Source organism: Botrytis deweyae (genome assembly GCF_014898535.1).
Source record: "Botrytis deweyae strain B1 chromosome Unknown BDEW_054, whole genome shotgun sequence".
NCBI classification, from domain to species: domain Eukaryota; kingdom Fungi; phylum Ascomycota; class Leotiomycetes; order Helotiales; family Sclerotiniaceae; genus Botrytis; species Botrytis deweyae.
Genome location: NW_024066261.1, coordinates 120,062 through 140,501, shown reverse-complemented (window position 1 = coordinate 140,501; position 20,440 = coordinate 120,062). Strand labels below are relative to the sequence as shown.

The following is a 20,440-nucleotide window of genomic DNA, read 5'->3' as shown; positions in this document are numbered from 1 at the left end:
AAATAGAAAAATAGAGCACAAGATGTACTATTCTTAGATCCACATTCGTTTGGGATATAACCACTGCCCATGAGCTCAGTGATGGATGATTGTGGTGTGTGGATCACTTTGGAAGAGCTGCTTGATGATCTTGTAGCAATTTTCTTCAACAGAATTTTATGATTGGCATAGGTCGATTCATCCAACGTTACATCAGATAGACAACTACAAAATGATACGCGTGAGATCACTATAAACCGGACTACTCATGAAGATCCAATCTCGAACCAAGCTATTCATCCTTTTTTGAAGCTGAAATATGGATATTTGTGATGGGCGAGGTATAATGTGATAGTTCTCCCGGGACGATAGTCGATCTTTGGAGTGCATATTCTTATAATTCCATAAATCTTCACCAAACATCATCGGATTACTCGATACGGACAAAAAAGTTCCGTCGGTATCGAGCATCACAGCGTCAAATGTCGGTGCGTTGGTGACAATGACAAGCGCGCCATCCCCACGAAAAATATGATTCTTGTGTCCTTACGTGATACTGCGGCTGAAAGATCAGCAATTTCCATTTCCAATCTTGAAGTGGGGTAGCAATAATGGCCAAAAGAATGTCAACCCGTATTGATACAGCGTATCTGTCTTTGATCCCCTCAACCCGTGTGAAGTCTGCCGAATAAACTTAATTGACTCAGCTGAAACCTAGCCCCTTCTGAGAAATGGTTCTCTCGTTCAAACGAAGGTAAGATAATTGAGAGTGTATCATTGGATGATTTGTCAATGTAAATAATTTTCCCCTCAATCTGTGCTTCTGTTCCTGATATTCCCTATTGAGTCAGGTGAATTTGTACGGCATGATAATATCGTGAGGTGTGAACAATGGCTCTAAGATTGAATCGAATGCATTGCAAATATGAAATTGGTAAATACTCGATTGCTAAAGAATTACTACAGCGTGAGAAATTAGCACGCATCTTTCGAGTACTCTTTGATAAAACTTCAGATGATGAATACCGGTAGTTACGGAACGGTCAACGTGAAGCTCCACCACACTAACTTCATTCATTTGAAAAGACGGCATACGATACAGCTGAGTTGTGGGGAACAGCCTAGCCGGAATCCAAATTTACCTTGCCGGACCCACAGATCTTCGACGTGATCTGTTCGTCCTTAAAAGATTCCCTGCTATGATCATCATAGAGCCGCTAAATTACAGAGAATCTGCCAATGAATATTTCGGCACAACTCATCTCTGAAGCAGAAGAAGAAAATCAACTAAGCCTAGTAATCTGCAAGCTGAAATTATCCTGGTATGAACCGATCAACTTCCCGGATAAGTCGGAGCGTTGTGTTTACCAACAGAGGTTGAATTGACTGTACATCTTGTCAACACAGGTCAGTAAAAGCTATTAAACTTTGTATTCGCATACGAGGGACCCACTTCGATGACATGTTGATTGCATCATTGCACTGGAAGTTTGAAGCTCAGTTAGACCATTGACCTCCTCTTCACCTACGTAGTGAAGATCACTCGGAACATTAATCGTGAGCCTTGAGAGTCCAAATTATAAACGAGAAGTCACAATGGAAGCTAAGCAAATCACTATCTGACTACTTATATACACATTCTCTACCTCATGTATGCTCAACAACTACGAACTGTTCGCAGTATTATACCCCTTTTCTTGACATTATTTCAGTACCGAAAATGAAGTTACAGTGGAGTGAACTGCTCCTTGGAGCTTCCTTGGGCGGAGTTCATGCTGTCAGAAACTTCATGACAGAGGCGATAAATTCAGAGCGTATCTCTGGCTATGGACCAGTCGACGAGCCCTCATGGGAACCGACATTCACGGATGAATCACGTCCCTATCAAGGGATCCGAATTTCTCGCGAAGGGTGGAAGTTGGAATGCAGCAGTTCTGATACAAAATATCCGTGTCAAAATGCGATTGATGGAAGTAACAAAACTTCCTGGCGTAGTGACTTGAGCTCCAACGGACACAGCATCATAATAGACTTGGAGAAGGACTACTCTGTCAGTGCGCTTGTCGTCCTTCCTCCTATTGATGCTGGAGATGACGGCCTCATTACTCAACATGAAATATACGTCAGTAACGACAAGGAAAACTGGGAAGAGCCCATTGCGTATGGAATGTGGCCAAACACAAACAGGCAGCGACTATCCGCATTCGAGCCTACATCCGCTCGATACGTGAAGCTCAATGTAAGCGCCGAGGCAGATGTCTCATCCTGGATTGGTATTTCCGAACTCAATATCTATGCGACACAATACCTCCTTCCTCGAGATCCCAAACTAGGTCTCTGGGGTCCGACCCTTGATTTTCCAGTCGTTCCAGTTGCCGGGGCTCAAGAGGCGTCTGGCAATATTGTTTTGTGGTCATCATGGGCTTCGGATACGTTTCATTCTACACCTGGTGGTCAGACGGCAATGACTCGTTGGAGCCCGTCAACAAATGTAGTCTCAAAGCGAATCGTTACCAATACTGCGCATGATATGTTCTGCCCCGGAATTTCAATCGATGGTACCGGCATGATGGTTGTCACTGGCGGCAATGATGCCTCGGAGACTAGTTTATATGATTCCTCCTCCGATCAATGGGTCAAGGCACCTCCAATGAGATTACGTCGTGGGTATCAAGCATCCACGACTCTCTCTGATGGACGTGTCTTTGTTATTGGTGGCTCTTGGGCTGGAGGCTCGAATATTGCAAAAAACGGAGAAGTTTACGACCCCATCGTTGGAAACTGGTCTATGCTTCCTAATGCCACTGTTAAAGAAATGTTGACTGATGATATGGAAGGTCCATGGAGAGCGGACAACCACGGCTGGCTCTTTGGATGGCAGAATGGAAGTGTTTTTCAAGCCGGTCCTAGCCGAGCTATGAATTGGTACTTTACAGACGGAAATGGCAGTGTTGAAGCAGCTGGGAATCGTTTAGATGATGAAGATTCAATGTCTGGTAATGCAGTAATGTTTGATGCAGTGGCAGGAAAGATTCTTACCATCGGGGGGTCTCCTGACTATGACAAATCTTGGGCCACCAGTAATGCTCATGTCATTAGTCTGAAAGGACCAGGAGAATATCCAGATGTTAAACCGGCTGGAACTAATGGTATGATGCATTCAGAGCGAGTTTTCCACACATCCGTCGTTCTTCCCGATGGAACAGTTTTCATTGCTGGTGGTCAGACATTTGGCGTTGCTTTCAATGAAGAAAACGTACAGTTTGTACCTGAGCTGTATGACCCGGTAACCAACACTTTTACCGAACTATCGGGAAACAATGTCGTTCGTGTTTACCACACACTATCACTTTTGTTACCTGATGGAAGGGTTTTGAATGCAGGTGGTGGCCTGTGCGGTAACTGCTCTGCCAATCACTATGACGGCCAGATATTTACACCGCCTTATCTCTTGACAGACGATGGGAAACTGCGCTCTCGTCCAAAGATCACCACACGAGTCCCAGATCAAATGAACATAGGCGATACGCTGGAATTGACCACAAGTGTTGCGATCCGTTCGGCCTCCTTGATTCGCATCGGTAGTGCAACTCACACAGTCAACACTGACCAGCGCCGCGTACCACTGCCTTTGGAAAAGGCTTCTTTCCACGGAAACCAATATGTGGCAAAAGCTCCAGCCGATCCTGGTATTCTCATTCCCGGATTCTGGATGTTGTTCGTCATAGATGAGCATGGAACGCCTAGTATTGCGCAGACTATCTTTATTACCACAGAGAAAGCAACTAGTTCAAGAAAAGAAACGCAGAGCCAATGGGGATTTCTTGAATCCTACTGGCGAGGTTGGAAACCAGCACTGATCGCTCAATTTTCTCGTCCTGGTCGAGAATTGGTCTAAAATGCCATTGGGAATTTTAATGGTTATATCAAATTGAAAAATGAAAGCTGTAACAATGTAATACAATGGTTAGCATGAATAAAATTGTTACTTTACCGGTGTATATAGTCAATTTATTAATCGAGAGTTCTGAAGACAAAATGTAACCATTCACGTAGAGAGTGAATTAAAGATGTAACAAAGTCTTTTCAAGGGCGTGTGTTGACGTTTTTTTATTCAAATTTGGCATGAGTGGAAGGGTTTGGTATAGACTTGTGATGTTGTACCATACAAGTAAACAAACAAATGTATATTTGTACTATTGGAATTGAAGAAGTCTATTCACTTCAACGATCGATGTGGTTGGTTCCAATTTATCACCGGTGTGGTGAAAAAATGAAGGCGAATCTCCACAATTACCAACTGAATTACCGCGTCAAAGGCGCGTGCGGCTAATCTCATCGGGTAAGGTTAGGTGCAAATTACATTACCTCTGGCTTTGAGACCAGGATACCAAAACCAAACTTGAGAACCAGCCAAATCGCAAAATTCATGGGTCAAGATGATCTTACCATAAATGAGAGCTGAGAGAGGGGAAAAAAGATTACAATTATGTAGGAGTTACTAGTGGTCAAGACACATCATTAAAACTATCAATGTTTGCCACCAATGACGATCGCAATATATTTACTATTGGTGTAGCATATTCAACATTAGCAGATTTTCTATGGGAGATTTCCGTCGCTCGTTGGATCAAAGGAGTTATTTGATGGCGTCGGCTGGGTTCATTCTACGTGTAGAATAGTTGAATTCTTCTTACCAAGCTTCTCGAGGACTGTTGCCGCCGGAGAACCCAGCGTTCGCCATTCAAGGATCCGTACATGGCTCAAAGGCTTGCTGTACCCACCAACTGCAGACTCAAAAATTACAATGGTTAAGGGAAAATGATTTAGCAATGGTGGGGAGGACGACTTCAAGTACAGGCATATCCGTCGTTGATATGATTGCTGTGAGAAGTCATTTTCAGGATTTACATGTCTGCTTCAAAGATGAAGTAGCTCGGAAGTAGTGACGTGGTGTTGTTGTATGGGTAGCAAGGGCATCAGATGAAAATTCTCCAAGTCTTGCTACGACACGCTTACCCCGAGTACTACGGCTCTTTAGCGTTTTCCAGCGCAAGCTACTCAATTTGATGACATTCCCTCTCAAGCGGGGGATTGTATCAGTTTCAGACAAAGCCTTCAAACATCTAGTGACCGGAGTATCTTCCTTTCAGTATTTTCTAATTCCTTTTCATCAATATTTATGCCTTTTTCCCACGTGCCATTCTCGTTGCGTCTATTCATCGTTCACAACAAATGTAGTTCACACTCAATTCTGAGTCAGGCCTAGCAGGCATGATGACTGGAAGCAAGGTTCTTCATCGTGTCATTATCTGCCTTTCATGCTCAAGATGGAATTATCTTATCTTTTAAGTACAAAGATCGTTAACTTCAAAAACATAAATTAGCTATCGACCAACACTAACATTCAACTCACATTTACAAACTTCCTATCCACTCAAGAAAGTCTCGCCCAGAAACCATTTACTCGTCCTATCTCACTTACATCTCATCGCACTTCACAGAGTTATCTTCAACTTCATACATCACCTTAGCTTACAAAGCTCGCCTTAAGTGTTCCAAACGAGACCACGTGGGTACTTCTTCCTTCCTGAATTTTCGCCTCTGCCCATACTTGAGAATACCTATCAGTTCCATCGCTATGCAGCTGAACTATCACGCCACTCTTCGGGTTTTCGCAGCAGTCATTTTGGCTGTTCCAACCGCCTTGTCCCTTCCTGGCTTATCAGATAAACCTCACCAGCTAACATCCAAGTTTACTTGCGATCATCTCTCTGAAAATTCATGCCTCTACACCTTCTATGCGGATCATAAATCTGCTATTACCACAATGGCAGATAGCAATTGTACCGACTATGGTCAAGACCATGTTGTTTTCAACAGGACTAAAGTGATTTTCGGCTTGGATGGTGGACCAAAGCCTCTGAAAGATCGTGTCTGGGTGTTGTCAAATTTCACTCGGTTGAATGCACCCAAAGCAGTAGTTAGCTTTACATCACCGATATCACCAGAACTTCAGTGGTTGGGCGAAAGTTACAGTGTCTTAAAACTCTTGGACGCAAACTTCAAGCCTCCAACTGTTCCTTTGGGTATAGATCCGAGGACTCCAGATGTTTATGCGCTGGAGATCCCATGTTAAACACCAGAAGACTTGTTCATTTTTGGTGGTAAATACGTACCAAGTTGTATGAAGTTGAACCAGATTTGTATCCTCGTTCTCGTTTTCGCTTTAAAGTGCGGTAATTTAATTCGGGGGTAGAGGGAAGGGTGAATACAATTTGTATGTAAATAGAGGCCTGCCGTCGCCCTGCGGCACATTCGTAATAGGCAAAACGTGTTTTTTTACAAGACTTTCCTGTAAACTGCGTTGCATATTTCTGTGAATTCATATCAAAAGTTTGTGAATATGGTCTCATTCAGTCTATCACCGGGGCCAAGACAGCCATAATAAATGGAATCGAGTAGTTAATGATCTTTGTTACACGCACAAAATCGGCATGCGAACTGTAAAATGAAAATTCACATTACACATGGAAACCTTAGTCGATGTGTAACAATACGGAGCACCATAGTCATACAATATCTATAAGTAAACATTTAACTCACAGAAATCCTTCAGACCCCTTTAAGTACTCCGATTTTATGGTACCACCAACATTCACCACTCAGCTTGATATAAACATTCTAAATGACAGTTATGCTGCAGAATTCTCCGTACTCTGGGTTACCGATAGTAGGTCCGATACTCAGTATTGTTTCGCAGACTATCAATGACTCCTCTGCCTTTTATTAATGATTCATTGTCACTACTCCATACATCAATAATTTTGATTGAGTACCTATGCTTTGATTCCTTCATTCATGGAAGTTCATGCTATCTTTGTCTTTTCCGACGTAATTACCACAACCTCAATTTTCTCAAAGTCACTTCGGCATTCAACAACACGTTCTTGAGGATATTTCTCATCAGATCTCAGACCTCTGTCATAGTCAAAATTTGCTGCAACCCCGTCAACATGCATCTACATCTTTTTGTTCTTCTGTGGTCATTATTGTTTCAAGGAGCCATCTCTATTCCTATCATTGTCTCTTTGAAGTCCAGAGCAAACAAGTGCTACGAAGACTCTTCAAAGGTTCTCAAACCCGATATGACCTGCGATCAGCTGCCTGAAAATACCTGTTTCTACACCGTCACCACCTTCTTAAAGCCCGAGTCAGCAACCACCTCGATCACGGATTGGAATTGTATTTCATATGGCGAGGATCATTTTGTCTTCAACAGGAAAAAAGCTTTGTTTGGTATGGACGCTGGTCCCATAGAAGTCAAGGGTCGTATTTGGGTTGTCTCAAACCTCACTCGTTTGAATGCACCAGAGTCGAATATCGGTATTAGTAGTTGGTACACTGGGACTTGTAGCTTCCCGCAACTGAAGTGGCAGGGAAAGAAATATCTAGTGTACTTGTCAGAGAGTGTTGAAGATGCCTTGTTGAGTCTCATACCTCTCGCAGTCAAAAGCCATGTTTATCGGATCCAAATACCATGCTGATACCAAGCATGCCTCGACAGTGTAGGCAATAGTATACTACAGTGAAACTGTGGCGCGTATTAGCATATTGATATTGCAGCTAGTACGTATAGAAAGGAGGTTATACCACTCTCGTACATATTCATATACCTAAAGAATACTAGCAATATACTGAAATACTGGAATCTAATATAAAACATACATTCCCTATCCAAATTAGGCTAGAAATAAGGGATTCCCATTCAATTTGAAATAAGGAATGGAATTTTATTACCTAATATGAATAGGAATCCCTTATTTCTAGTCTAATTTGGATAGGGAATGTATATTTTATATTGGATTCCAGTATTTCAGTATATTGCTAATAATATTGAATAACTAAATGATATTGAATACTTTCAGTAGTATCGAATTCCATACCACATACGTACATATTTCGAAAAAAACTCTATACGCACCACTATCTAACCCGTATACGGATTACGGGAAATACTATTGCCTACACTGTGCAGCCTCGATATATTGGTATTAGCTGTTTTCACCTAGTCACCGAGGGGTTGCATTTAGGCATTATCTGGGCACTCATGTACAGTCTTTTACAGAAATTCATTCGTTGATATTTTATTCCTTCCAATGTAATCTGGAGCTTGCTTGTGCACGCGGTGATCTTTAATATATAAAAAAGGGTTTCAGCCGGCTTGAGTTCGTAATAGTTATCGAGAAAGTCTTGTAAGCTCCGACTATCAGATCTTAAATGCTTCCACATGTTTTTTCTCATATTTACTACGTACCTTATCATATCACAATTCAGCGATGACTCTTTCTCGATGAAATTATGATTCATTACCCTTCGAGTCATACTCGAATCCTTACTTTCTCGACAACACGCCACATTGAACGCTATGACTCCGTTAGCTGGAACAGTCATCCACATCGTTGTTCTCGAGCAACATATAACCTCTCTACTCCTGTTAGTATGCTATATGCAATCTGAACTACAATCACAACTAAAAATTAAACCGATTCTACTGCATCTCGCAATTCACCACCCCCAACTGCAACTGCAGCCACAAGCTAAAACAAAGAACCACTTCGCCTCTCCATAGTCCATCGTCAATACAAAATTAACGTCGAAGTCATAAATACGAGCTATCAGTATTGAAAAACGCCATCCGCAGGGCCAAGCCAAGGAATATATCACATCATGTAAGTTTAAAGGCACTTTGATCTTATCAGAGGCTTCATAGCTAATGTTTTGTGTGAAAAGATCAACATGAAACACATCATCTTTTCCCAAGTCTTTCTAGGTATAATTTCCCTTATCCTTGGATCTCCACTGTCTACGCCATGGGATCGCTCGCAATCAAAATGTGGCAATTCTGATCTCAACACCTGCACTGTCGAAGTTTACGTCCCCGTCAACAAACCCAACCAAAACAAATTTGATTTTATAGTCAAGCTTTTCGATTCAAATTGCGATACAATGTGCGGTGATAGGTTTGTCCATCGTAACACCAGGATCACATGGGTACCACCCTGTCTCAAAGGTGGAAACATGACAGTTCAAGTCCAGGGGGATGGAGAGCTGCAGCCAATTTATCATAACGGCTCTCCAATATATATCGGAATTGTGCCCGATGGAAACCCTACAATAGTAACACACCGCGATACATTCCAGTGTCCAAAATCTAAAGCTGCTCTTGCAGTAAGATCGGTTTCTGATTCTGGAGAAAATTTGTGAAGAGGCTGAACACCCCCCACCCCTCTACGACTCATGTTTTCAAGCGTGGAGACTTGCACATACTCCCGTAGTCGTAACCGGTCATACGGATGATTAGTGAACGGCAATTCGTAGCCAGCTAGAGATGACGGTTGAGAATAGATTTTGGCCTTCAAAGGAGGGGGTCGACTATTTACCCGACAGTGATTGACATCACTGGATTTCATATAATTAATGGTACTATGATTTTCACACGCTCTTATTCTTACTTACATGAGTGATATTGACGGAACGTTGTGAAAACTCATGAATTTAATCGACTGTATCAGAGTGTCCCAGTCATATCTTATTGCCTTGCTCTTTTTACTTCACTTCATGTTTTGAGTCATCGATGACTGATTTGTACTCTCCATTGTTGTCAATTATGTATATGAGTCTTCAAATATCTTCTGACTCGATAACAAAATCAATTATATGGATAGTAATACCCACGAAAGCACTTGCTCCCTCTCACATCACTGCAACACAGCTTCAATTACAACCACAAAGAACACAAGAAACTCCAAACAAGTACCCTTTATTCGCAATAGATTTCAATCAACTTCTCTAACTTGATCCTCCTGAAAGAACTCCTTTAAAACTCGCAAAGTACCCGAACAAACGGAACAACAAACCTACGCCGGTCAATTCAAATTCCAAGCGAGTTGACGTCCTCCCACAGACAGGTCATCGATATTTCCTGTGTACTTCCAATTCTAGACCTTCCATTTTCTTCACTCATTGTCCAAAGTATGTATCAAAATGAAGCTTTCTTTGTTTGTGATAACTAATTGCAGATATCTCTAGCCGATATCCTCCTATTCCAAACCGGCATCATCATCAATATGAACTTTCTTCCGCTCTTCGCAACCACGATTCTGGCCTCATGCGTTATTCTGGTTGTATCTGCAATTCCTCAGCATGCATTCTTCCCTCGAAGCTTTTCTCATGAGTTTTGCCCCACCAATCCAGATGATGCTTCAAAGTGCAACTTGCGCCTCACCGTAACGGTCTACGATACTAATAAAGGTATGGTGGATCTCAAAATCACGGGTCCTAAAGGTTGTCCTGATTGCGGCGTCTACACCAGTAGCAACGGTATTCCATGGGCAGCTATGGGTAACAAGCCTCGATGCTTTTACGACAAGGGAACTTGGGACCTTACCGTAGGTAGAGACAGTCAAGTCCCAGATGTTGTCACTTGGGGTGGTGTGAAATATCCTGTCAACAAGGTTGATAGAGGAAATATGAATAGCGGGGCAACTCGAATTACAACTTACAATATGCCGTTCAAGTGCACATTGTGATCGGAGAGAGATGGAAAGCTTAGAGACTGGATAATGCATTGAGACACAGATACCATGTCTCCCACTTTCTAAATAGATAATATTACGTTGATATTCAAACAATATCGAAGTTTCTTGTATGACTACCGTGAAAACAGTGTAGAAACCTTTGAAGAGGATGGATTTTAGATGATTAAGAAAGGGTGTTGTCAAAATTTTGGGTTGCTTGAGATAAGTGGTTTCTGGGAGTAGAACTAAATGCACTGAGTGATCAGGTCTTGAATAAAGAAATACCGACTGTGAAAATCCAACTCACACCATCCCAAAAGGAATGAACCTCGCTTTATAATGCAGACATATAAGTAGAAAAGACAATTAACCTTGGATACTGTCAAAATCTCAACTTTGAGATTGGTCCCCAGTTTGATATAAAAAAAGAACGTCACTGTGCACAGCAATAATGTCATTACTGGGACATTATTGAAACAGTGCCACAACAACAAGCCCAGAATAGTTGATCAGCAAGAACTGTATTTTACTGACGGAAGAAACGAAGGATTTATCTTCTCTTTAATAGAATAATGATGTTGTTACTTAGGACAAAGGGTACGGTCACCATAGCTTGTCTTTCACAATTGTTCTTGCTTTGTTCGTAAATCATTTGTCTTTAAATACAGACTAAGAACATAGACATTGACTTTAGTATATATAGTATCTCCACATTCTCATGTCCAAAATTTTTTAAAGCACCATTCAAATAATCTACTTTATCTAACACACAACACAACACTTCAACATAGAGATTTATCATTCATAGCAAAAATCATGAACACTATGGACCCCAACTGTTGTGTCGTTACAGAAACTCTTTCCAGTATCTGTGGACATGTGACAACGGTAATTAAACATCACCAAAGTTGTGAACTCATTGAGTTTGATCCATATCGTGCAGGAGGATACGACCTTAAGTATCTATTAGATTGTCATCCTTGGACAAAAACTCGAATGGCTAGTGCTAGCATCATGGAATGCAAGTGCATTTCTTGTGACGCTATCGAGAAAGGAGCTTCATTTCAATCTTTTCGCCCACCTCCAAACACTTGGATTTCTGACGGTTTTTACAGACAGATCTCCTTCGCACTTTCTTCAAATATGATAGCAGATAGAAGAAAATCATGGGAATCCTATATTTCTGACCAAAATATCCTGTTTGAAAGACAGAAACGTTTTGACGATGACCTTGAAACTGTACAGCAAGATTTAAGAGCCTACAATGAACTCTCTGTGGATGCAGGAGATGAAGTATTTTTTCATTTATATTCAAACATAGAAAAAGCAGAGATAATCAGGAACTTCTATGATCATCACCAAAATGAATATTTATTACAATTCAGAGGGCTTAAAAACATGTCGATGAGATTTCTTTTTGATCCTGTGAATCCAACACATCTCACTTTTGGTCTTCTCCGTCTTGTCAAACCCGAAGAAATCCCAGCCAGAGAGGTCTGCGGGATATGTAGAGAGGTTATGGATGGTGAGAACCATAAAGTTGTCATGCGACTGTCTTGCGATCGGCATCTATTTCATGAAAGCTGTATAATTCCATGGTTCGAGACGACTAATGACAACACGGTAACATGCCCCATGTGCCGAACTACTCGAGAGATGTACAAACTTCCGACTTTACCTGATCGCGAGTATTTTTAGATTTTGTTCTCGAACTCCCCTTTCATTCACATTTTCTTGTCTGGTAATCTTCCATTTTAATCCGTTTCTTTTCTCGGTAAGTATGAATCCATGGATCTCAATTTCATTTTTTTTTTCAACATTTTATTTCGTTCTCTATGTGACCTATATAATCCCATTTTCCTCGTGCTCGTATCCCTCGTGTCCTTTCTGTGTCTGAGCGAGAATGATTCCTCTGTTTTAGACTTGGCCCTACAGTTTTCGGAGATAGAACTTTACAATTCTCTCGTCAAATTTGCAATTGAGGTCAAGCATACCTCCTAAAGTCCTTCATCCACCAATTTAAGTAGTGAGTTCGACCATCTCTATCGTCACCCCTCAGGAATCCAGCTTTTCAAACCTTGTTGATAGGGCTGATTTCCTGGACTCATGCCAACCTCTGAGAGCAATGACAGTGCCATGCTTCAAACTCTGTTGTAATATTGTTCCACTAACATTTTAAAAATTGTGATTAAGGATAGTACTGGAAATTTGCGGTCACATTGTTGAAGTAATTAGGTATTGTAGTGTTACTTTGAAGTCTCCGAGGATTTGTCGGTAACACTTACCTCCAATCTAGGGGTATCAATAGCTCTACGATTTTGCCCTCTCGTGACGATGAAAATAATTCACCTGGTATAGAATCAGGCTGTTTCCAAGTTTGATTTAGAATTGAGCCAGTATTATTGTCAGTGAATTTCATTAGTGGCTTGATTTTAATCAACACTCGTGGACTCATCAAATCTACTCCGCTTTGTTTTTAGCGAGGATTTTGAGTCTAATTACCTACCTAGGCCTGGCTACGTTGAGGATATATAATTCTCACTCCTTGCAACAAATCTTGGTATAAGTGGAAAGCTATCTGTTCATATGTCAATCCATTCCCTTGTTAGCCTATACGGTACATAACTTGGACCTACAGTTGCCATGGCGAATTCTATCGAAAGATCGAAATCAAGACGGGATCATCAAGAAGCACCTATACATAGCGCCGGACCATTGGAAGAAGACGGCGGTTCTATCCATACAGATAAGTTCACATCAGAAGGTGGACTTATTCGATCCTGGCCAAGCGGTAGGGACCCATATTACCCAAACCCATCATCAGTATTCCACGGTTGTCTGCGTCATGAATATGTGATACAGATTTGGAACAAGCAAGCTGTGGATCTAAGTCGTGATGACACTTATGAGATAGCTGTACAGAAACACGTCTACAACAAGTGGTTCGAGGGTATAGAATTTATCAAAGATGGAAACGTCTACATAATTGGCGCGGGTAAGTGACTCATCAAAGAGGTAGCAGAAGAGTAACATCGGCTTATGTGCCGAGTACAGACATTCCACTTTCTAGCGATAAATATGGTCGTGGTACCACAGAATATACATATATTGTTAAAGTTGATGGGTATACATTCATTGTAGGGCAGCCTTTGAAATATTCAGAACGTCGCCTTCAAATGGGTAGTGCAAATCGGATGTCTCTCGGCATAAAATGTAATCGACAAAAATTAGAAATTCATCCCAGCGAAAACTTCTGGAACCTACCGAAATCGCACCGTCATCACATTCTCAGGTTTCCACAAGGTATGATTCAGCCCGTTTTTAGCTTGAAACTTTATTTAAACGTTATAGAAATTCTCGACATAATATTCAACTACTTGTTATGGATCCCAAAGGCATCTTTGGATCCAGATGTTATTATCACTAACGTGGGACGTTCAATTATGAATAACGAGAAACCCAGCTACGAGGCTACTCTTTTGGATGAGACTCATCCAATGTACGGCTGTGATGCAAAATATGAGCCCTGGAGAGGACCCACAATGATCAAAGAAAAGAAGATATGCCATGGAGGAAGGGAGATCATACAATTAAATAGGATTTTGCGCCGAGTGATTGATATTACTTGCCTCCAAACTTGCAAGAAATTCTTCAAATTCGGATCTGAAATTCTTTACCGGAAAAACATCTTCAAGTTTCCTATAGAGACTATCGGGCCCTACAGACATGAAACATGTTGGATCGAAGGAGAGTTTTACAAACCTGATCGTGAAAAGCCGGAACTTGGTCAACTGTATGATTGGCCACAAGCAATTCCCTATGTCATGGAGCAGATTCGGCAAGACGTTCCACTAAGAGAATTAGCTGGCTGGGCATATCACGATCTATTCCTCCGCTTTCTCTACGTCATTCGTCCAAGAAATGTAGACCTGATAAAGCATTTATACTTCTGGGGAACAGCACCACTGCACAGCTGCAATTCAAAGTTTCGCGATGGCAGATGTCCCAATTGCCCCGACAATTTATTTCCCGAGATGTGCATATATATCCAATTCATCAACGAACTGTGTCCAAGTGTGGAGAGTGTAACATTGGAAATTGATGCACCGGCGTGTTCCGATGCATACGACAGTGATTTCTCTCTATCAAAGGAGAGAGACTATGAGCATTCGATTACTCCATTCTTGATGAATCAGATTCGGGAGCTCAAATATGTTAAGTCGTTGACTCTTCGTTCTTGGGACACGGGTGGGTTAAAATATGCCTATGATAATCCTGATCGGGTTCGTGGCGCTCAAGATTTGGACTTTCCAATTGCAAAAGCAACAATTAAATGGTTCAAAGACAGGGCGATAGGCTGGGCGAAGGAAGAGCAGTAGAACACATTGAGACAAATAACTGTTAATCGATGATTTACACATCTATATCTCCATCCTCGCATTTCAAATCGATCAGTCCGTGAACTAGAGCTTGCAATTCTTCCCGCACGGGGTTTGTTTGTTCTAATAGTACCCATCAAGCGAAAACTCAATTCCTTACCTTCGTGATTGAACTAATCATCCGCAAGTTTGGGGCGCTGAATTGTCACTAGTCTGGAAATTCGATCTCGTAAAAGTCAGGTAACATAGCAACTAATGCATCATCGACCATATATATCAAAGAGTAGGTAGTCGTAGATTGTGGTATTCGTTATCTATATCATTATCTCATGTTTGAATTAGTCTAGTCTAGTCTCGTGTGTCTACATATGTTCTAATCGTCAAAGAGTCACCTTTTCCACTTTCCAATGCCTAATCGGGGTATACAACTCCTTTATATTGACCAACGCAAAAAACATGCAAATAATTTTTTTCCCCACAACTGCAGGCTCGTTTCAATGTTTCTCCGGCCCCACGACCTTCTCGCCCTCCCCACTCTCCAAATCCCTCTCCCTACCAGCCTCGCGCTGCACGACAATCTCACTCCCGGTCACACTCCCACTCTCCTCCTCCTCCTCCTCCTGCTGTTCTTCTCTAACAATCGATTTCTCGTCCGGTCTCTGTAATCCCTTATCTTTAATCAACACGCAAAGACACAGACAAACCCCAATAATCGGTACCCAAAGTAAGAACACACTTCTACTCGCTCCCATGTACGCATCTAACACTTCATTTTTCTGTCCCGTTGTCAATTCATTCAAATTCGGAACGCTCAATATCGATGCTAAGATTGTGTCTTTGAATCCTGCCGGTAAAGGAGTTGCTAGCGTATTTAAACGGGACTTTATGGAATTCGAGAAAATAGCCGAGGAAATCGCTAGACCAATTGCACCACCCAGAGCACGTAGAAAATTCCTAGTAGAGATAACGACTGCTCGATCGCGCTTGGTACAATGGGCTTGTGCTGCTACAAGGGTAGGTTGAAAGACGAATCCTACTCCTGCACCTTCGGTTAAAAGAATCAAGACCATCTTCCACTTCGGTATCTCCCGAGAGAACAATAGAACGAGGCCTGATCCTAGAGTCCAAAGCATGAACCCAATCCAGATGATCTCGCCATAGCGTTTAGTCCTGGAGATGTATTGCCCGGATACGATACTGAAGCTGGATTGAGCGGCGACAAATGGAATGGTGAGTGCGGCGGACATGAGAGGTGAGTATTGGCGTGCATTCTGATAATAGATTGGTAGGTAGTAGAGGTGCGAATAATAGACTATACCAAAGAGGAAGTTTTGGGTGAGAATGGCGAAGACAGCAGGGTTCTTGAAAAGGTTCAAAGGCATCATCGGCATAACGGCAAACTTCCATTCCACAATGAGAAAAGCAACTAAACAGATGCCACCCAGTGTGAGCATGGAAATTACCATGGGACTGGACCATTCAAAATAAGTACCGCCGCCCGAGACAGGAATCAGAATGAGCATAATGGCTGCGGTCACGAGAACGATTCCTGGGTAATCGATGACTCGAATTTTGGTCGCTGTAGAGCCATGAACTTTACTTGGAGGAAGTGTGAATGCTACCATAATACCTGATAGCACTGCTAGCGGACATATACACCAAAATAGGCCTCTCCACGTCGAATTCTGAACAAAAGCGGCTGCCAAGAATGGTCCAATGGTATTACCCAAACCGATACATGATCCTAAGATCCCTTGATACCTAAAGTACGTTAGTTCATGACCTACGGAATTGAAAATTCCAACATTCTGCATCACGATCCGACAATCATGAATTTTGAATTTTCAATACACCAAAACATTTATAGTCTGAAATACTAATTTCAATCATTATAAGCGCCTCGTTGTCGGACTGCAGTCCAGAGTGTTGGTTAATCTGAATGTAACAGCTAGGATAAACTTACTTTCCACGATTCTCCAGAGTAACCACATCTGATACGATCATCATGGCCAATGCCATGATCCCACCGGTCCCCACACCAGAAATGCCCCTAAAAACATAAAGTTGAGGACCCGTCTGAGCGAACCCACAAAGTAAATCTCCTAGCGCCAATAATCCCACAGCAGTGAGGAATACCACTTTCCTTCCTAAAATGTCTGATATTCTTCCATAAAGAACCTGGAAAACTGTATTGGCAATCAAACTTGAAGTGCCTGCCCAAGAAATTGTAGTTGCAGCATTAAGATCAGCTCCGATTGTTGGTAATGCTATACCAATGGAGTTTTGATCTATAAAAGTGATGAGGAGAGCAAATGCTAATCCACAGAAAACCACTATTAGTTTTCTTTGGGGAAGAATATTTGTTTCAATGCGGACCAATTCATGGCCATTATCTCCTGCCATCGCAGCCAATGAAATATGATAGTTTCAAGGTAATATTATGATGATTATTGGTGAAAGAAAAATATAGGGGAAAGAGAAACGACGCAAAAAAAAATATCGAGATATTAGGCCTCGACTTAAAGAACCATTGAGTTCGCTATCAAGAAAACTTACAGGGGAAGAATTCTAACGGATAATCGGCACTTATCCGCGTTTGTTGTAGATCTGAATCAAGCTTTTAACAAGCGCCCCTTCATCTTGCTGGTCTTTTTTCGTTTAGATACATCCTTTTTTGATGTTTGACAGGCGTCAACGATTTGACATGCTTGATACGAGGGGCGGTGACATACATCTCGGAGGCAAAATCCACGTCTGCTTGCATAATCAAGCTGTATCAAACCCCGAGAGTGACCAAATCGCACGCTTGCTAGGCCAATTTTCAAGATTTTGCGAAAAGCGGTGTTGCGAATCCGATTATCGGATGAAGGATTACCCCCATAGCCTTCATGGTCTGGATTTGTTGATAGGAAAAGACTTGTCGTTGATTTGTGGGGAATGAAATTTTCCTAGCCACAATATAGACAGATATGTGGGGATATCTTTGCGGGACCGAAACTTTGACTTCGATCCTGTTCAAGAGGAATGCCATATGTAATATAAGGTCCAAGAAATTCTTTTGGAGATGGTGTGATAGGACCAATGACACGGAAATACTAACAGGCTAAGAAGATATGAAATAGGACCCTTCGCTCTGCTTTACTTGCCATCACTCTCACAACAATTCAGTGATATAATGGAGATTTGCTGAACTTCATGGACAACATACCGCTCAACAATGTACCCTTGAAACCACAACCTTGAAGTTGCATGCTCAACAGCCGTACAAACAATCCAAGGCCGAATCTGGCAGAAGTTAATTTCCATGACACGGAAGCAAGACCGCGCCTGGTAACATCAACTTTGGAGGGAATAGAAGTGATGGGATCCAACTAGAAGTGATAGTGCGAGATTTAATTCAAAGAGGGGCTCGAAAGGTAGCCCTGATCGTCGAGCTCCAAATGGCACCGTTGCATGTTATTTCCCGGACTGGGACTTGGAACGCGATTTGCTTTGAGCAGAAATGGAGTTGCTCGATGGTTGGTTAGAAGCACATAACATGAATTGCAACCGAAAGAGTATTGTTTAGCACAATCAGAGATCTTGATCCATCTGACGATGCGTCGTCTGGATAAAAATCGGAACACGAAAATGTCTTGTCCTCGTACAGGAATCTCATGATACCAAGATTCACACCACAGCCTTGCATGCCAGCCTCGGCTTTAAGCGAAAAGGCTTGCGTCTTGTCCTCTGCCTACCTAGTACCTTTCCTCGTAACATATCTACTTTCTTGTCTACCCTCATCCTTATAAGTATATTGTCTTATTTCCATCTCAAAATATATTCAAAACATTTGCATTATACGGTGAAGTTTGAAACCCAACTCCAAGATGAATCCCTATGAAGGTAAGCTTCCCAACCCGCTTTGCCCCGCCATCCAGTTCCTTAGATATATTGATGAGCTCCTGTTAACATACAATAGTCGAACATAACATAAAAGCGTCTCCGCAGTCGTCTCGACCTCGTCGCCGTCCTTCTATGTCCTCCTTCTTCAACCAATTATCGCAATGTGAAACCTCGACTTCTACTACTGATCCAAACTGGCATCACAATAATCCGCATGCTGTCCCTACTCCCGTATATTCTTGCCCTCTTCCTCAAATGAAGACCCTACCCTCCAGTCAGTTCGAAAACTTATTCATATAAACAGGTCGACGTAGCAGCCTCATATCGCCTTCTCCAAGACCAATTTCTAACCCTCCGCACCAATGACCCCTCCTCGACCACAGCCCCTCTTCTCGACCTTCTTATCTCCTCCATCACATCTCAAATAGACTCTCCGCCCACCACCATCTCCGGATGTTCTCAAGCCTACCTCGATACCATCGATCGCATTCCTCGTTCCTCCCTAAAGGCGGACGAAACATGTCCGATCTGCGGCGAGAAGTTTCTGGACGACCAATATTGCTTAGTTGTTGTGTTACCATGTCATGAAACTCATAAATTTGATTTGGAATGTGTGGGCCCGTGGTTGAGATTGAATGGGACATGTCCTTTGGATAGGAAGAAGGTTGGAGACGGGGAGGAGAGGGGAAAGGAGGCGGAGAGGGAGAGAGAGGGGATGAGGAGGGGCGTGGAAGGCTTGGGATTTGGGGCTGATGGAGAGGAAAAGAGGAAGGAGGAGGAGGAAAGAAGAAAGAGGGACGAGGACGAAGAAAGCGATGGCGATGATGGGATGTACGCTTAAGGTCCTGTGAAGGCACAGATGGCGAAAGGGAAATGTACGGGTTCATTGCAGGCAAGGATGGATGATAGCACGAGCCGAGGCCGAGAAACTTGCGGAATCTGGAATCAATGCAGATGCGCACTTGGCCCATAGAAGAGCGGCAGCGAGAATCAGGGACTTGTAGGGAGACGTCATCTTCTGTCACGAAGTGGCGAGAGACGGACATCAGAGATCTGGGATACCCTCTTGCAAATAGTAAACAAGCGACGATATAATATTCAATTATATACCATTGTATACTTGCTTGAAGCTCACATATGTTCAAAGTTACATACAATGGTATACTTTGTATATCATTCCGGTTCGAACTCTCTTTCTTCTCATATGCATGTACCATGTGTTGGGCTTAACCGACTAATGAGTGGTCTGATTCAATGAGATAGAGAAGGGGAACCTTAGTTCAATAGCACAACCTATAGTTGAATTCACGGAATGTATATGTCCATACACATCTTCTCAGTATCACGTACAATAGTCTACATTGAACATCATATCAAACAAAAATATCAACATCAGTCCTCGTATCTCACTCCAATCTCCCCCTCGTTGCCAGACTTAAAACTAGAAGAGCATCTCAGATGAAGGTAAAATAAACGATCTATTATGAACTATCCATTCCTATGAATCTCATGCTGAATCAAACGCAAGAGAACAATACGGTCTGTCTTGAATCTTCGCAATCCCCATCTCTACATCCGAAGAATGAAGAAAAAATTTCAATATGTTGAATACGCCAC

At 42.1% G+C, this 20,440-nt stretch overlaps 8 protein-coding genes across 8 annotated transcripts; 7 read left to right on the top strand and 1 right to left on the bottom strand.

The window, feature by feature from the left end:
• Positions 1 to 1,699: 1,699 nt before the first annotated feature.
• On the top strand, positions 1,700 to 3,877 carry EAE98_011880 (uncharacterized protein; the record flags this gene model as incomplete). The annotated part of the gene is made up of 1 exon (XM_038959503.1): positions 1,700 to 3,877. The coding sequence occupies one exon, from the start codon at positions 1,700 to 1,702 to the stop codon at positions 3,875 to 3,877; it is 2,178 nt and encodes a 725-aa protein (XP_038804156.1).
• Positions 3,878 to 5,620: 1,743 nt separating this feature from the next.
• EAE98_011879 (uncharacterized protein) lies at positions 5,621 to 6,118 on the top strand (the record flags this gene model as incomplete). The annotated part of the gene is made up of 1 exon (XM_038959502.1): positions 5,621 to 6,118. The coding sequence occupies one exon, from the start codon at positions 5,621 to 5,623 to the stop codon at positions 6,116 to 6,118; it is 498 nt and encodes a 165-aa protein (XP_038804155.1).
• An 877-nt stretch (positions 6,119 to 6,995) lies between these two features.
• Positions 6,996 to 7,526, top strand: EAE98_011878 (uncharacterized protein; the record flags this gene model as incomplete). The annotated part of the gene is made up of 1 exon (XM_038959501.1): positions 6,996 to 7,526. One exon carries the CDS (start codon positions 6,996 to 6,998, stop codon positions 7,524 to 7,526), a length of 531 nt encoding a protein of 176 aa, XP_038804154.1.
• A 1,252-nt stretch (positions 7,527 to 8,778) lies between these two features.
• On the top strand, positions 8,779 to 9,246 carry EAE98_011877 (uncharacterized protein; the record flags this gene model as incomplete). Its single annotated transcript, XM_038959500.1, has 1 exon — positions 8,779 to 9,246. The coding sequence occupies one exon, from the start codon at positions 8,779 to 8,781 to the stop codon at positions 9,244 to 9,246; it is 468 nt and encodes a 155-aa protein (XP_038804153.1).
• Positions 9,247 to 10,109: 863 nt separating this feature from the next.
• EAE98_011876 (uncharacterized protein) lies at positions 10,110 to 10,571 on the top strand (the record flags this gene model as incomplete). Its single annotated transcript, XM_038959499.1, has 1 exon — positions 10,110 to 10,571. The coding sequence occupies one exon, from the start codon at positions 10,110 to 10,112 to the stop codon at positions 10,569 to 10,571; it is 462 nt and encodes a 153-aa protein (XP_038804152.1).
• Positions 10,572 to 13,202: 2,631 nt separating this feature from the next.
• Positions 13,203 to 14,938, top strand: EAE98_011875 (uncharacterized protein; the record flags this gene model as incomplete). The annotated part of the gene is made up of 3 exons (XM_038959498.1): positions 13,203 to 13,554; positions 13,614 to 13,862; positions 13,911 to 14,938. 3 exons carry the CDS (start codon positions 13,203 to 13,205, stop codon positions 14,936 to 14,938), a joined length of 1,629 nt encoding a protein of 542 aa, XP_038804151.1.
• Positions 14,939 to 15,233: 295 nt separating this feature from the next.
• EAE98_011874 (uncharacterized protein) lies at positions 15,234 to 17,401 on the bottom strand. Its single transcript, XM_038959497.1, has 2 exons — positions 16,902 to 17,401; positions 15,234 to 16,699 (listed from the first exon to the last, which is right to left on the bottom strand). Exons 1-2 carry the CDS (start codon positions 17,339 to 17,341, stop codon positions 15,433 to 15,435), a joined length of 1,707 nt encoding a protein of 568 aa, XP_038804150.1. The 5' UTR covers positions 17,342 to 17,401; the 3' UTR covers positions 15,234 to 15,432.
• Positions 17,402 to 18,807: 1,406 nt separating this feature from the next.
• On the top strand, positions 18,808 to 19,664 carry EAE98_011873 (uncharacterized protein; the record flags this gene model as incomplete). Its single annotated transcript, XM_038959496.1, has 3 exons — positions 18,808 to 18,823; positions 18,900 to 19,054; positions 19,128 to 19,664. The coding sequence occupies 3 exons, from the start codon at positions 18,808 to 18,810 to the stop codon at positions 19,662 to 19,664; spliced, it is 708 nt and encodes a 235-aa protein (XP_038804149.1).
• Between the last annotated feature and the right edge of the window lie 776 nt (positions 19,665 to 20,440).